The sequence below is a fragment of the Durio zibethinus genome, chromosome 13 (genome assembly GCF_047325235.1).
Source record: "Durio zibethinus cultivar Kanyao isolate XHJ-2024 chromosome 13, ASM4732523v1, whole genome shotgun sequence".
Lineage (NCBI taxonomy): Eukaryota > Viridiplantae > Streptophyta > Magnoliopsida > Malvales > Malvaceae > Durio > Durio zibethinus.
The window spans coordinates 23,980,963-23,997,662 of record NC_143174.1 but is presented as its reverse complement, the minus strand read 5'-3'; the positions used below and the strand labels follow the sequence as shown (position 1 = coordinate 23,997,662).

The following is a 16,700-nucleotide window of genomic DNA, read 5'->3' as shown; positions in this document are numbered from 1 at the left end:
TAGCGCTTATAAGAGAAGTTTTTTTCATGATGTTATGGCTGATGGCTTATAAGAAAGGTTGGCTAAAAAAGGGGAAAATTTAAATACCTTTAGCTTCAAAACTAACGAAAATGCTCTTTAAATCCTAAAATTAGCATATGAATTTATAATTATTAAAACGAAACCCAAATAAAAGTCCAATATGGTTAAACTTTTCTAAAAATGCATGGATTTGGATGATTTAAAACAGTAGGAAAAGAAAAAGCTTCAAATTTTCAAGCAATCCTAAACTCGCATCAACTCAGGTCTATCAAATTATGACTCACAAAACCAAACTCATTTATTCAATAATAATCTATGAAATGAAATAGTAGTATGTATAATTATATAATATTTGATTATTTATCTGTAAAGCTGTGGAGACGCAATTATAGCCACCTTGTCTTTGCCATATTTCCGCATTGCTTTATTTTTCCCTTTCTTTTCTCTTTCTATTTGCTTCATAGGAAAAAGTTTTCAAGCCCTTCGAGGGTCTCTTTAATGTACTGAGTAACGAGGAAAAGGTGTCTGGGGATTTTGGGAAATCTTTCTTTGGCAACCCCTTTTTCTTTTTTCTTTTTTTTTTTTTATCATTGAAAAGAAAAAAAAGATGGGGACAGGGGAAGTCTCAAATTCCAGCACTGGGAATCAAAATGTGAGCAATAACAATGAAACCAATGTGATTTTAAATGTCTATGATCTCACTCCTATCAATAATTATTCTTATTGGGTTGGTTTCGGGATTTTCCACTCCGGTATTGAAGGTTTGTTCGTTCCTATTCGTGAATTCATCTTTCTTTTTTTTTTGGGGGGGGGGGGGGGGGGGTTGATTCTTATTGTGGAAATTTTGTTTTATCGTATGTTTTTGGGATGTGGGTATTGGTTATTTTAGCTCTTTATTGCTCCTAAATGGTGGATGTGGTTTCCCCTGACAGAAAACAGATATGGGTTTGCTGAATTCTTTTAAAATGATTTTATGTGATCATCTCCAATATGCAGCGGAGGATTAATATTAACTTGGATTTTTCTTTAGGAAAGGAAGTTTTATTTGGGGAGAAATTTGGAATATAATAATGGTATGAATTATGGAGAAATGAGATCTTTTGATGCTTGCTTAGATGATCTTTGTATTAACTAACGAATTCATCATCCTATTTTACAGTACTCTTTGTTGGTATGTTTGCGTTTGTAAATGCCTTTGTTTTAAGAAAATGGGTCACACTTTTATGAGCTGGAGTAATAGAACAAGCAGGTTCCTATAAAATGTCACGAAATGTTTCTTTTTTGACATTTTATGATGATTAAAACAAATTGCATGCTAAGTTTTTGGCATGCATGAGGCTGTGTTTTTCTATTTAGAATGTTTTTGTTCTTATTTTTTGAAAATCTTTTAATTAGGGTTTTATATGTTAAATGAAGTTATAACATCTTTACTTTTAAATTCTTCAGTTTCCTTCTCAAGTATGTATTATTTAGATTAGATGAAGATAAACTGTGGTGAAGGACTCAAGTTCCATAAGTTGGATATAAGAATTAAGGTTAGGCATTTCTTGTTAGTTGACGGGATAAGGAACCAGCATATCTGAAAGAAATAGCATGCTTGAAGAAATAAAACAGCTTATTGCTAAATACATCATTGCCATTAAGTCATTTCAATTCAAAATCAAGTTGTTTAGGCTAAAGGGAGAGATGGATATCATTTTCACAATATGAACTGAATTTGCTTCTTGTGTTGAATTTTTTTTTTTTTTTTAATTTAGGAAACTGAACACTGAAGTATCTAACTCAACATTTATGAACAGTTCATGGTAAAGAATATGGGTTTGGGGCCCATGATTTTCCAATTAGTGGAGTTTTCGAAGTGGAGCCAAAGAGCTGCCCTGGTTTTATCTATCGATGTTCCATCTTGTTGGGACGGACAAGCATGCCTTTCTCTGAATTCAGAGCGTTTATTGAGAGTATAGCTTCTGAGTATCATGGAGATACCTACCACCTTATCTCCAAGAACTGTAACCACTTTACAGATGACATGGCACATAGATTGACAGGCAAAGATATCCCTGGATGGGTGAACCGGCTGGCTCGGATAGGTTTGTTGATACTTCCAATTGCTTATCAAATTCTATATATGCATATATATATATATATATATATATATGTATGTATGTGTGTGTGTGTTTGTGTTTGTGTTTGTATCTTTGCCTTACCATATCTTTCTTTTTCATGAATTGTCTGTGACATTGGATGTATCAATGCCTTGCTCTTTCGTTCATCATGTCATAGCTTTGATCTTTTTTAGGGGAGCCGGTAAAATTGGCACTGTGTTACTTTGGTATGTTTGAACAAGGGAGGGAAGACAGAAGTTGACCCTGTTCCATGACCCTACATTGGAGGGAAAACAACCACTAGGCCTGTCATTGATTGTTATGTAGTCTACTTGTTATGATCCATATTTGGCTTTTTCCTCAAAAAAAGAAAAACACATTGGAAATCATTAAGTTCATGATTTGTCAAAAAATGTAGGTTCTTTATGCAGCTGCCTGCTTCCTGAAAGCCTTCAAGTAACTACAGTGAAGCAGTTGCCTGAATACCACGAAATGGGTATGCTTCCTATTTCTTCTGTCTTGCTTTTAAAAAGTTGAACCTGCCATTACTCTACTCAAAATTCTCATTGTGACACCACTCGTATTTGGTATTTTCTTCTGCTTCTTTTGGCTGCTTGCTTCCAGAAGATGGAGCTGAGTCCGTCTCAACTGCCACCCCCGGCAATTCAACAGAAATTGATGATACGGAACAAGATAAGCACTTGCTCTCACCAAAAGATGGAAATTTGGATATAGCTTTTGTTAAAGAAGCCCAAAAGTGATTGCAAGGTGACCTTAAAAGAGGTGTTACAATGCCAGCCGTCATCGAAAATAGTTGCTTTGAATGTCAGAACCAAATTGGAAGCCGAGGTGCTGATTTTGCATGCATGGTTATCATTTGGATGTTGTAATATTCTCCCATATTCTTTCCAATATTTTGGTGTCTTCATTTTTTTTTTCTCCTGCTTTTTTATTTAATCAGAAGAATTTGGCAGTAGAAATATAGTTTGTTAATGATGTTTTTTATGAGTGGTTACATGAAATTTCTGGATGCCAAATGGCATAGCAGATAATTTATTGTGAGCCTTTTTGACGGAAAGTTAAACATCTCAAAACCATACAAAATCAGGTTTTTATATCAGTTCCAAGACAATTACCTACGGAAGGAAAAAGCAGCTAATAATTTGCAGGCTCTGCACATTTGTAGCTGCAATTTTAAGAGCTCAAATAAAACTAATAGGCCAATGAACATGATAAAGTTTGAACGAGGTTCTTGAACAATATATTCTCACTTGGTATCTATGACTATGAATAAGAATCGGATGGAAGTAACTCATAGTTAATAATTGACATCCAGCCCAATTTCTTTCTCTTATCTCAGGCAACGGCCTTTAGCATCCTGTAAACACGTTTCGATGCTCCAATGCTCAGCTACCGGATTTCCAACCAACAAGTTCCAACATTGTATAAACACAAGCATTCAAATCATACTTTGAGCACGTTAGAAGCGACTGACTTCCAGCAGATAGCTGGAGATTGGAAGAAATGGAGTGCATTGATTATCACCTAACATAGTTTGGAAAGACAGTTATAGTTTCAAGTAACAAAGAAAATGTTCCTCCATGCTTGTCAATAGCAGGAGCTCAAATACATACATAATTCTTAGTGGTGCCAGTCAATCATAAAACCACGAGTCTTTTTCTTACACCAAATAGCAAGGAAAAGTAACATAAATCTACAATCCAGATTGCATTCCAAATAATAATATTCCAAACTGCAAGTTGATGGTCAAATTGGTACATGTTCACGTGTTCCATCACACAGTTCTAGCAAGGTCCAGGACCAATTAAGCAAATATCAACTACAAGAGAAATAACAAGGTACACTATACCATGTATGACACCCATACCAGAACAATTTTGCTCAATTTTGTTACTTGAAACTTGTGAATAATTTCTCCTCTCCATTTCACTTGCTCCAAATAATGCAAAACATTTTCACATTACATACTTATGTGGATCGGCCGTCAAGCCCCAGTTTTGCAGTTAACCAAGCACAGACCTCTTCCATCTCCTCAGGGATTGTATAGTGACCAAGCCTATATCGTCAAAGTACTCAATTCAAGTCAATAAATTGTCAAATATATAAGAAACATGCAACTTCTGTAGGACTCTCAAGATCCTTACCCATTGTAGGATTTGAAACTCATGTCCTGAAATCCATTTGAACTCAATGCTCCAGAGGATTTCTCTCCAAATTTATATGGAACCACATCATCACCTGCAACCAAACATGTAACATATAAATAACATCAAAAGAACATCACCAATAGCCTCGATGCCAGTCATGAAACTACATGTTAAATATCAGTAAAACCGAATTTCAAAAAACGATGGCAGCTGCCAAGTTAATTATCAAATGTGCCAAACATGTCCTTAGGCTTCAATAGTGACAATATTTACTTGAAAGTCTGGGAAACATGACCTTTTGTGTCCTTGAAACAACTATTAATATGTAAACACCAAAAGAGATGTTCACTTCAGTCAGAATTGTTTAGGCTTCAGAATCACAGTCTTTTGAGGATGCATAAACATTTTTCAATGGGCTTTTCCTTCTCTATGTAAAATAGGCAACACCTTATTCCTTGATTGCCTTCAACAAGCCTAATAAATCAGTAAGGCACCATATAACATCAAATGCACACAAAATTTAGCTAACAACAGTAATTATGTAAATAGTAAATACAATGCTAGGACCACTACTCATTACAACTCATTGATCCCTACCAAAAAGCAGAAATTTTAGATGTTATGCCAGTACTTTTCTTTTAATCCCCTTAAATACTTGTCTAATCAAGTAAAACAGGGATTTGCTTTTCTAGTTATGAAGAACTAAACTCAGGTTGACACTAAACATTTGGCTGGTCAAATTCCTCAACTAGCAGAGATTACTTTATTTGGATACTATCTTTTTATATCATGTTGCCACTTCCTAATCAATATAAATGGTGTTAATAGTCATGGCACCACTTCTGTACCAGAGTATAAGATAAAGCCAAGAATCTGACACCATCTCTGACACAATGACCATGCATAAATGATCAACCCATGATAATTTGCATAATAAAGTTGATTATGAATACCTTTGCCATGGCATAGCAAAATGGGCAAGGATGCAGCACGTCTTGCAGCTTCATCCTGTCCTTCTATTTTGTTTTTCAAAGTCCTGGAAAAGAATAAAATTTATAACAATAAACCAGACAAAAGGAGGTGGGAGGAGGAAAGCATCAAGCTAATATAAGAAGGTGCTAATGTAGGAAACCAACTTTGAACATGGAAGCCATCCGCTAAGTCCTACAACTGTGCTCAAATTGGCAGGATACAGATTGCCATTTCCATATTTTCCATGAATAAAACAAGTTGCGGAGTATAGCGAGGTAGCAGCACCCATACTGAAGCCTCCAACACCAAGTTTAACTGGAATTTGAAAAAGCTACCATTAGAACAATGTCAAAAACAATGACCATAAACAAAACTTTCATTGCTAAAACTGAAACCCAAGGTTAATGCAACATTTCATTGGTTGTAAGCCAAACTAATCAAGAAACTAATTACTGAGATTTAAACCAATCCTAAAAATGTAGTCACCATTTACAGGCATTTATTGGAATGACAGTAAATAAAAAGAATTGTAAAAGAAACCATGATTGTCAAGATAGATAGAAACATAAATAAAGGGAGAGAACTGTAAGAGCTCTTTGGGCCATTACAAACATGAGATGCAGACGCTTTGTTCCTACAGTTTAAAGAATTGCCCGGGCCAGTTTCATTTATCAAGTTTGGAGAGAGGAATTCCAATTACATTAATCAAATTATAAGTGTATGTGTACATGCAGCAAAACTCTGCCACAAACAACACATATCTTTGTCCCACCAGCTCATATACAAGAACCAGAAAATGAAAATAAAAGGCAGACTAAATCTAATGACTTCCAAAACCAGCATTGCTTCTTCTCATGTTCTTGCTTTATGGCCAAAATGGAAGAGAATATTGTTCACATTTGTTAGCCAAAAATCATGGGAAATAAAATAAAAAGTATAAATCCAGCAGAATGTAAGACTAACAAATGGTAGTTGAATGGCGTAAAACTTTCTTTCTCATGAATTATCACTATAAAAGAAAATACAAGTGTCTAAAATTCACTGATACCTAAATATTCAGAAGAGGAGGAAGAGGAAAACACTGCCTAAAAAATCTAAAATCATAAAAACTCATAAGAAGTGGCAAGTGGAAACATACTGTCAGCAGGCTCTGTTGACAGCAAATTTGCAACATGTGCTGCAGCAGCATCCAAACCCTCTATATCATCAGGAGCATCTTCTGAAAGGTCGCCCACATTGAACCCTGATGTATGTCACATTAGAATTCAACAATTTGATTAGCATCCAATGCACCATCATTAAAGGTTTAAGAATATGAAATTTAATGCAATTAGTTTCCTTCATATGAGATTGCATCATTACAGTATTTCAAGACTATGCTTACAAGCAGTTGATGGAAAGCCACCAAATATAGTTATTGGTTGAGTAGGGGCAGTTGGGCATATCCATTTAATCTGCACCATAGGATCACAAGCATGGAAAATTATGATGTTATCAAGAAAAATAAATTAATTGGTAAACAGTTGGAATATATTCTCCTAAAGATCTTTGGATATAATCAATCATCCTTACATTCGGAAGAGGGAGGGTCTCCAGGAGCTGGGACCAGCTGCCAAACAAGATGAAAAGATAAATGAGGATGAGTAGATATTTCAAAAGATATCGAGAATTTCCTGTCTTATATTCAAGACCATTGACCATAAAGATAAGGAACCTCATAGGGCAGGATAACTCAGATTCCAAGTGGCACCCATATAATTTGTTGGATGAAAAGACTTGCTGAAAACATATATTAATATTGGAAGATATGAAACATGAAGATGCAATAACTTGCAATTTGAAGACTAAACCACTTAAAAAAAAATCAACCAGAATTATCTTTACTATCAGCTTAACTCATAGCTTTGAGCAAGCCTTATCAGCAAAATAGCAGCAACTCAAGATTAAAGCCTAAAACACCTATGCATGAAAGAGGTTCTTTTGCATGCAAAGATTAATTCCCTACTACTTATTTAAGCCTTAATAGCAATAGTTCTATTATACAAGAACAAAAGTTGAGTAGAGAAAAGGAGGTTTCTATTTAGGTCATAATGCCAACAAATTTCTCCCCTTTATTCAACAAAAAAAAATAACAACACATAGAGATGTTAAGAACACCTCAAACACTTGGGACCTAAAGTTAACTGGTGCAATCAGCCAAACAAGAAGGGGAAAAAGAAAAGGTGGAAGTCATGAAAAGAACTGCCATTAACAAAATCAAACACAAGCAATCGTTATTTTCCTTGAAAGATTTGTTGGATTGCTGAGGAAAGGGAAGAATTAGAAAAAATAACTCAACATGCATAGAATATACTAAATAGAAAATACATAATATTTTCCCTTTAAAAATTGAAAATTAAAGAGAGAGAGAGAGAGAGCAAACTTTATGATACCTTGAACCATTATCACCAAGGCCATGTAGCCAAACTATGGTCGCTTGGTGCCTACCTTTGGGCCTGACCACATAGGTTCTTCCAAACTCAAGTGCTGTCATGTTAACAGTTAAAATTAAACTCAATGAGAAAAAACAAGCTCATGAATTTGCAAAAGAGATTCTACTTAAGTAGACATATATACAAATCCACCATACAAAGAAGAACCAATTTTTCATTTGTAACAAGAACAATCAAAATATTTATGCAAGCTTGTTCATGAGCTCTCATCGTAGACATTATCCTATAGTAAGAGGAAGGGAAGCAGATAAACTAACCAGGACCAACAGAAGGATCTGTGAAGCTCATGGTACCCAACCAAAAAGTTGCACTAACCAAACCTGCCTATTGCACTAGCAGAGGCCAAAACTGATCCTGAAATGAAGAGAGACCCGGATTTATATTTAACATCAAAAGTCAATTCTACAATGTAATTCATTTTCACTACATTGATACTTAAGAACTTATGACTAAGCAACTTGGCACCTGCCAAGTGGCCTTGTCAGCAACACTTCAACTAAACTCCAAATCAGAATCCACATCAAAACTTGCCAAAAAAAAAAAGGTACATTACAATAAATTTTTATATCTAAATCAGAAAGAAAACTTTTATATCTAATCCAAATTACATATCTTTCAAAACGCTTTATAAAAATGGGATTTCAAGTCTACCTAAATGACGATATTCATTGAAAAAGAACAAAAACCTAAGATGAAATTTCAGAGGAAAATAAGATAAAAAAAAACCCAAGAAGGAACAAGATGAAACTTCTAAAGTCAACTGTTTTCGACGATTAAAAGGTTACAAAGGACTGCAAATTGAACTCCAAGAAATTCTACAAAAATTAAAAAAAAAAAAAAGTCGAAATCGGGGAAAAGAAGAGATCAAAGAAAGAAAAGCGGTTTTAGGCATTTTACCTTTTCCACGATTACGTCGACTTGATGTGGAGACTCCGAAGGCTTTAGATACAAAAATCCTTATTTATCCCAAAGGCCAAATTTTTTTCTCTTTTTTTTATTCTCCGACCAACCCTCCTGTTTGTGTTTTGTCGTTTTGTTTCTTTTTTTTTTATCTGAAGGGTAAACCTAAGGTGTTGTGCTCTTGGGTATTTAGATGATATTTTGTCCGATGATTGATAACTCACCACACACTCGACGATGGACACGTGGCAAGTGTCATTTTTTTAATTTATTTTGTACATATCTTTCTTTAAAAAAAAAAAAAAAAAAAGGAGAAATTGGTGAAATTGTACGCTGTAATCATCAAATTTCTTGAGATCTTGAGCAATTTTGACCAAGTAAACATTAGTCAGGGAAGATCTTCCAAAAGGTCTATATCCAATGTTCTGCAAAAAACTGGGTCTTCAAAACCAAATGTAAAATGCAAGGGAAAGTTCCCCCAAAGGCCATGGCCAGTGTCAATGGCTCAGTTTCCATCCCCCACCATTTTCTCCTTCTAGAAGCAGGATGGGGATGCTAAGTTAGATCAAACAACATTAGTACTATTCTTTCTTTATATTTTCCTTGCAGAATTATCTGTTTGATGAAGTACAAAAATGGATATGATATCATTAGAAACAATGAATCATATGGTAGAAAACACTATCTGCCATTATCCAGGAGGATGATCATGACTGAGAAATCAAGTAAAACCTTGTTTACATTCAGCATTTTGCTGAAGATTGAGTTTGGTGAGAAAACAAGAACAGGTGATCTCTTCAAAAAAATCTGTTTGTCAGATTTCTCTCATATGTGGAATTATTTGACAAAAATTATAACCAAAAAAAAAATGAAAAAGAACCTCAAGCTACATTAAACTATGACAGTAAGAGGAAGCTAGCGTCCCGATAGCACTGATATCACAAAAGAGGATGCAGATGAGCCAGGAATGTTGCAGTCTACATGTGATCCAATTGCAGAAATTTCTGGCCTTTCAGAATCCTCTTCATCTATTGATAACAAATCAAGAACAATCATGTTTGTGTCCGGAGGTTCATCTACAGGCACAAGCCCTTCAAGCATCTCAACCACTTGTGCCATGCTAGGCCTTAGATTCGCCCTCTCTTGTATGCACCACAAAGCTACATAAACAAGTCTTTTCACTTGACTCTCATCAATGCCTCCTGCTTCAAGTAGCCTGTGATCAACAGCTTCTATTAGTTTTCCTTCTTTTAGTTTGTCCCGCACAATTTTAGGAAAGTACTGCCATTTCCTTTTCGACCTATCAGCGCCATTTCCAATCACACTAACATTTCTTCGGCCTCCAATCATCTCCAAAAGAACCATTCCATAGCTATAGATATCAGATTTCTCTGAAATTCCATGCTCCAATAGCCATTCTGGGGCCAGATAACCTCTAGTCCCCCTGATTGTTGTAATGACCCTGCTCTCATCTTTTCCCATCAACTTTGCAAGACCAAAATCTGCCACAATTGCTCTATAATTCTCATCAAGAAGTATATTTTCTGGCTTGACATCAAGGTGTAATATCCTTGAACGGCAATCATGATGTAGGTAGGAAAGTGCCTTGGCCAGATCAATAGCAACTTTGTACCTTAAGTTCCATGACAAGCAGCCGCCAACACCATTTCTAGTTTCCCTTCTGGGGAAGATCCAATTATTCAATGAGCCATTTGGGATGAACTCATAAACAAGAAACCTAGGCCCTCCGGGAGGACAGGAATACCCAATAAGACGCACAAGATTTACATGTTGCACACTTGCAATTGCTGCAACTTCTGATCTAAATTCCTTTTCCCCACGCTCCTCCCCATCTATTCGCTTCACAGCAACAGAGGTTCCATCACTTAGGATACCTTTGAATACTGAAGCAGATGCACCTTGGCCAAGCAGTGCCTGAAAATTATCTGTTGCATCCTCAAGCTCCTCGTGCCTAAACTTTATTGGAACACCGGCTACCTTTCTAAGAAAACTGTACTCTAATCGAAGCTCAACACCTTCTGATACCAGTTTCTTCTCTAACAATTTTCTTCTGCGTTGATATCGCCCTCTAATTAGAAGATATGCAAATACTGCAAGGATTACTGCAATATCTGCCCCTGCAATGAGGAAGAAAGCCTTGGAAAGTTTCAACCAGACGTGAGCAAGGATGACAAAAATGATGAGGGCGATGATTGTTATAACAGCTGTTATATTTACTTTCCTGTCCTCCATTTGAGCATCATCATTGTTTTCAGCTAAAGGGGAGGCAAGAGATTCTTCATCTTCTGCCTTTCATAAGAGAGAAACCATTGTCAAGAGTTAAGAGGAAGTAAGCATTCATTAGAATATTTAATTCCAAAGATTGAAAACTATTTTCCACCTTTGGATCAACCAGATGTTGAAGCATGGGGCTGTGACTATATTATATATACACCAAGAGAAACAACCAGGAAGTTCACCTAATTTTCCTTTTATTTTTTTCTCCCTTTAAGGCTAGTTGTGTTGTTTATTTTTAAAGCCTTTAAATGGTCAAAGGTTTGGTTCATACTGCTGAGACAAGTTTTGTCCTATGACCGAGTAATTTGTCATATTTGTATTTTATTTACGTGCAGTCCTTTCACCATTAAATCAAGTAAGAGCATCTTAAACCCTGTTCACTGTTCTTACTTTGATACTCATCTTTTGGTTTTGTCAAATTAAGCAAGCAGGGCAGACCAATGAGTCGTTGGTTTCGAGTTCAAGCTCCAATGGGAACCCAAAAGACCAAAAAATTAGGCATGGCAGCTAGTTCTTTTTTGGTTCTGGTTCTTCTGCTATAGGCACTTGCCAATCACCTAACTGGAAGGCAAAAAATTTTGTCCTAATTCCCTCCATAATAACAAAAGCTCATATAATAAAAAATATATATATATGGGAAAGAACAAAAAATAAAAAAGAACTGAATTTCATGGATTGTCCTGTCCATTCTTTCTACATTTCACAACTGCAGTATTGTATTGTCTTGATTTGGATTAGGAATTAGTTCAGAATACATGACAAAGTCGTTAAGTCACTGTGAAATTTGATTCAGTAAACCAAGTAAAGAGACAACAAATAGGAGTTGTAAGAATAATCAAACCCAGGTTGCTTTCACCTTCGTAAGTCCAAATTAAATGAATGAATCTAAAACTTATGTTTAAATAATGGTTAGCAATTGGAGATGGTATGAAAAGACCAAGTCCCTCAGTACATGAAATTTCATATATTCAAATGGAGGTGAATAATGGCGCCGGGGGATACGGTGGAGGGTGACATGATGAGGAAATGCAGGCCATACATTATAGTTTGAAAAATATCGTGATTTTGATGTGTATAATAATTAATATAATTGACTAATCCATTTTGATGATCAGTTAAAACTTGAATTGAGAAGGACCAAAAGCTTCTAAAATTAGTAAACAAGGATGACTTTCTCAACACTATGAACTGCTCCAGGCTGTTTACAAAAATCCTAATATTCCAAAGGTGTCCTGGAAAATGACACCGAAGTTAATCATGTTAGTTTCATTTGCTAAATGTAAAGGATTAGATAAGGAGGGATTTAAGATTCTAAAACACATTCCAATACTCAAATCAATGGCAGGATAAGGAGGAAAAAAACTGTGAATTGATTAGGGCTTGGATTCTCTTGGTCAAGGATGAAAAGTAATATTTTTGTTGCTCGAGGCTTTAAGACATGCATCAAATTTTAGAGAATGCAAGTCACCTCTCTCAAAATTGTCCTTTCGCAATTGTAACCTTAAAACTTCTTTTTGGGGATGTTTCTATTTAATGGGATTCCCAGATGAATTTCTTTGACTAAAATTTTCATACCATCTTAAAATGTTTATATGCATGTCTACAATTAGACTTAATAATTTAAGATATCACACAAAAATGATATTAAAAAAAAAACTAAAATAATATGAATTAAAATTTTAATAAAAATTATATGATTCTAATAAAAATAAAAAATATATATTATTTTGCTATTAATATAATTTGTTAGACGTAAATTTTATATAAAATATAATATTAATATTTAAATTATTAATATTTTATATAAAAAAATATACGAATTATTAAATTTAATTACGACGTTTATATTCAAATTTATTACGAACTTTAAAATGTTATTTGACAAAAAAACAAATCCGCAAACGTTTTAGAAAGAAATCAGGGAAAAAAACAAAACACATTACACAACTTTGGTGGTTTCTACTTTCTACCGACATTAAGTAATGCAACTATAAATAGTAGAATGGTCTGCTAATTCGTGAAGAATAATATAAATGGATATTCCTTTTTCGTGTACGAGATAGAATATTATATTATTGTAAGAGAACCACTCGTTCATCTTTTTGGACCGATCAATCCCTTTTCAATAATTTTGGCACTGAACAATGTGTTTGATTTTCTTTTGCATATATACCTAATAATATACTAATTAAGTTGCCGGTCTAAGTCGTTTTGGTATTATTATTATTATTATTATTATTTTGGTTTTTTCAGGCCAATAAAATCTAATTATATTGTTTGAGTAATTTTTTTTTTAAATCACAATTTAAAGATGAAAAAAAAATAGATATTAAAATTTGAATTTAAAGTAATTAAATGTAAATTTTATAAAATAATTATACAAATTAATTTAATTAAATTTCATGCTTATATCGAATGATAATACGATAAGTAGGAATTTTTTTTTATTATTATCTATGCATGAAAGCTTTTTTTTTATTATTCTCAAATTTTTAATTTAATAATTAAAGACACTTGAAGAACATTAAAAATTTAATTTTGAATCAAATTTATCTTTTTTTTTAATTATATTAAAATTCTATCTTCGTGATCTAAAAAAAAAATTTTTTTTTTTTAATAATGCGATGAAAGCATGGGCATTATAAAACTAGAAAGAGATCAGCTTTGCCATAATCATGGATCAATCATAGCTAATAATCAGCATCATCAAGATTTCCATTTATGTTAGCTATTGAAGTTAAGTTAAACAAGAGTATAAAAAGATTTATTTTATATATAATAAATATTTTTAATTTTATAAGTGAAATTGAAATATTATTATATATTTTATTTTTTAATATATCTTAGTTTTTTTTTTAAAAAAAAAAGAGAGAGTGCTCAAGGAACAGAATAAGATTAAAACAGTTAATCCACACCTCAACAAGCTATTCTCGGCTTGACCCAAAAAGAAAAGAGCTATTCTTGGGCAGTTGGCAGCTTGGATAGAAAGCCTAGCATATCATTCTTTGTTTATTATACTAAATTTCCATCATTCATTTTTTAAAAAATAAAAGAAATAAATAAAATCATAAACGCCATAATAATCCATATATATTAATTTCCACAATAAATAAATAAATAACAAATTAAATTCTTAACCGAGACAGAAAAACTTTTTTTTTTTGGTTTTTCTCTTCAATCCTCCATCAAAAGGTTAGTCAAACTCTTCATCAATTCGTTAATTTGAAGTATTTATTTGATTTTTTTAATTTAATTCTGATTATTTAGATTATGAACAAGTTAAAAAATTTTTGCTTTACGACTCTTTTTTTTTTTGGTAATTTTTGTTATTTTTCTTCTGTTTGGTTACTGAGAAAACTGTGGATACATAAAAGAGAAGAAGAAAGAGGATTAAATTTTTGTTTTATGATTTTTTTTTTTGTTTTTAGTTTTGATTTTAAATTACAAAAGTCTGAACTTAGTAGATCACTTGAATTTTTTTCCCTAAAATTCTGATTGCTTTCTTTTTTCCTGCATTTTCTTGGGTACCAAACAGAGCCTTCTCCTGACTGTTTTGGCTTGTTTGTTTACTTTAAACTAATTTCCAAGAATGAATGACTCTTGCATTAGATTTACTTTATTGTTCTTTTTCTTACATTTTCTAATTAAAGTTTTTTTAATTTTTATAAAAATTCAAAATTTTGTTTTTATTTCTTATGTACACTTTGCAGAAACTGCCTTTCTTTTCCCCACTGTTCCCCTGTTATAATTGTTTTTAGAGGATGCTAGGAAATTCTAATTATATTTGTGTGTTTTATGCATTAATCTTATCATTTTTCAATGTCTTTTGCAGTTTGGGCGTTGGAATTTATGTAATAAGGATCATGAGATTCAAGAAAGGGACCAAAGTGGAAGTCTTGAGCAAAAAAGAGGTGCCATCAGGCTCCTGGCATTGTGCTGAGATAATCTGTGGCAATGGCCACAGCTACACCGTTAGATATGAATGTTATTCCAGTGCCACTGACAAGACGATTGTGGAGAGGGTATCTAGGAAGGCTGTTAGACCTTGTCCTCCTGTGCCAGCAGTTTCAGATAATTGGTTTCCTGGTGATGTTGTCGAGGTTTTTGACAATTTTTCCTGGAAGATGGCAACAGTTTTAGGGGTTTTTGAGAAAAAGTTCATTTTGGTTAGGTTGCTTGGATCATCTCTTGAGTTTAAGGTCAATAAATTTGACATCCGTGTGAGACAGTCATGGCAAAACAATAAATGGGTTGTGATTGGAAAGGTATTTCTATCTTAATCTATGTTCCTCACTCATTTGAAAATTTTAGGTTCTCAAAGCTTTTTTTGCATTCATTGTTTGCCAATTAAACAATTTATGTTTTAGCAAGTTGATTTGTTTTCATGTCTATCATTACCATATCCATTTGAAGTTTTATTTTAAGTGGAGGTTAGCTTGAATATTCTTATCTGTTTCATCCAAATGAGATCCCTTCATTCGGACAGTAATCCTTCTTTTTCTGAGCTTGTGGTCTAAGTGCCATGCTTTGTTTCTAATAAATTCAGGCAAATCTGTTTTATGTTGGGTTCTCGTTCAACAAGTCAAGATATCCGTTTATATTATGTCTACTTGCAGGGTTCTGGCAGTTGTGAAGATGGGAAACATGGTGAACATTCTACTCCTAGATGGAATCAAAATTCTAGCTCCCAATTTCAGAATACGATTAGAAGGAGAAAACGACGTGTGAAGGGTGAATATGGTCCTGTTAGCAACAAGGTTAATTACCAGGAATCTGTTATTGCTTGCTCAAAAACTCTAAAGAGAGGATGCTACTCTCAAGTTGAAGCACATGCTGGAGCTGGACAGAAGCTTAGAGCAGTTGAGAAAGTTGGAAGATTATACCGACTGGCTGCTGCCAATCCATCCATTCATAAACAGGTAGATGCTGTTGCATTCCCAAGAGATATACTGGGTGAAAAATACATACATGCTTCTGTTAACAACAGTACTGGGTTGTCTAAAGTGCATGCAGACAGGAGAAAACCAAATGGTGCTGTTGGATGTTATTTTGCAGAAAACTTAGAAACCAATGACGCTGATAGTGTTACATGCTCTGTTGGTAGTTGTAGTGTGAGTAGTAACATTCTCTATAAGTTGCATCATCATGTTTCTACAGGCCCTACTGAAGATGTTGATGCTGAATGTAGTGATGCTGAATCTTTTTGTCCAAGGGGGGGTAAGGAAGGAAATTGTCTCCTTCCTACAAAAGAGGAACTGGCTGCTGAGATCCATAAGATAGAGTTACATGCCTACCGTTGCACTATGGAGGCCTTGCATGCATCGGGGCCTTTAACTTGGGAACAAGAAGCATTAATGACTAATCTTCGTCTTTCACTTCACATATCTAATGATGAACATTTGATGGAGCTAAGAAACTTAATTTCTGCTGATAGCATGCTCCTATAAGATAACCAGGAGTGTCTGTGTTTTTTTTTTTTTCCTTCTCTATTTTTTCGCCTAGAATAGACTCGGATAAATCATTACACTGGCGGCTTCCTCAATTGTATGTAGCTTGATGAAGTATGCTATCAGTTTTCCCCATTTAGGTTTTCAGCATATAGTGATATATTTTGAAATGAATGTAACACAACAGAAACTGGAAAGCATGAAATGTTTTCTGAGCTAATCATTGTGTATCAGTTCTTTTTTCTCTACTTTTCTTCCTTTTTCGTTTATTTTAGCCAAACAATTCTTTGAGAAATAGCA

The 16,700-nt window shown here is 34.0% G+C and overlaps 4 protein-coding genes across 7 annotated transcripts; 2 read left to right on the top strand and 2 right to left on the bottom strand.

Moving 5' to 3' along the window:
* The first annotated feature begins 395 nt into the window (after positions 1-395).
* LOC111303253 (deSI-like protein At4g17486) lies at positions 396-3,185 on the top strand. Of its 2 annotated transcripts, none has more exons than XM_022899374.2 (4): positions 396-782; positions 1,821-2,108; positions 2,542-2,619; positions 2,748-3,185. In XM_022899374.2, exons 1-4 carry the CDS (start codon positions 629-631, stop codon positions 2,882-2,884), a joined length of 657 nt encoding a protein of 218 aa, XP_022755109.2. In that variant the 5' UTR covers positions 396-628; the 3' UTR covers positions 2,885-3,185. The 2 variants fall into 2 exon arrangements, with proteins under 2 accessions (XP_022755109.2, XP_022755110.2); XM_022899375.2 differs by having other exon boundaries at positions 479-782; positions 2,751-3,017.
* Positions 3,186-3,827: 642 nt separating this feature from the next.
* LOC111303251 (uncharacterized) lies at positions 3,828-8,689 on the bottom strand. 2 transcript variants are annotated; one of them, XM_022899373.2, is made up of 10 exons: positions 8,653-8,689; positions 8,013-8,109; positions 7,696-7,789; positions 6,836-6,872; positions 6,648-6,717; positions 6,402-6,506; positions 5,428-5,578; positions 5,245-5,327; positions 4,289-4,382; positions 3,828-4,200 (listed from the first exon to the last, which is right to left on the bottom strand). In XM_022899373.2, the coding sequence occupies exons 2-10, from the start codon at positions 8,041-8,043 to the stop codon at positions 4,113-4,115; spliced, it is 753 nt and encodes a 250-aa protein (XP_022755108.2). In that variant the 5' UTR covers positions 8,044-8,109; positions 8,653-8,689; the 3' UTR covers positions 3,828-4,112. The 2 variants fall into 2 exon arrangements, with proteins under 2 accessions (XP_022755108.2, XP_089598288.1); XM_089742162.1 differs by lacking the exon at positions 8,653-8,689 and adding an exon at positions 8,407-8,562.
* A 694-nt stretch (positions 8,690-9,383) lies between these two features.
* LOC111304211 (putative receptor-like protein kinase At5g20050) lies at positions 9,384-11,055 on the bottom strand. The gene has a single exon (XM_022900733.2). The coding sequence runs from the start codon at positions 10,906-10,908 to the stop codon at positions 9,571-9,573; it is 1,338 nt and encodes a 445-aa protein (XP_022756468.1). The 5' UTR covers positions 10,909-11,055; the 3' UTR covers positions 9,384-9,570.
* Positions 11,056-13,998: 2,943 nt separating this feature from the next.
* LOC111302597 (uncharacterized) lies at positions 13,999-16,620 on the top strand. 2 transcript variants are annotated; one of them, XM_089742161.1, is made up of 4 exons: positions 14,006-14,145; positions 14,786-15,218; positions 15,570-15,872; positions 16,111-16,620. In XM_089742161.1, exons 2-4 carry the CDS (start codon positions 14,817-14,819, stop codon positions 16,231-16,233), a joined length of 828 nt encoding a protein of 275 aa, XP_089598287.1. In that variant the 5' UTR covers positions 14,006-14,145; positions 14,786-14,816; the 3' UTR covers positions 16,234-16,620. The 2 variants fall into 2 exon arrangements, with proteins under 2 accessions (XP_089598286.1, XP_089598287.1); XM_089742160.1 differs by having other exon boundaries at positions 13,999-14,145; positions 15,570-16,620.
* Positions 16,621-16,700: the final 80 nt, after the last annotated feature.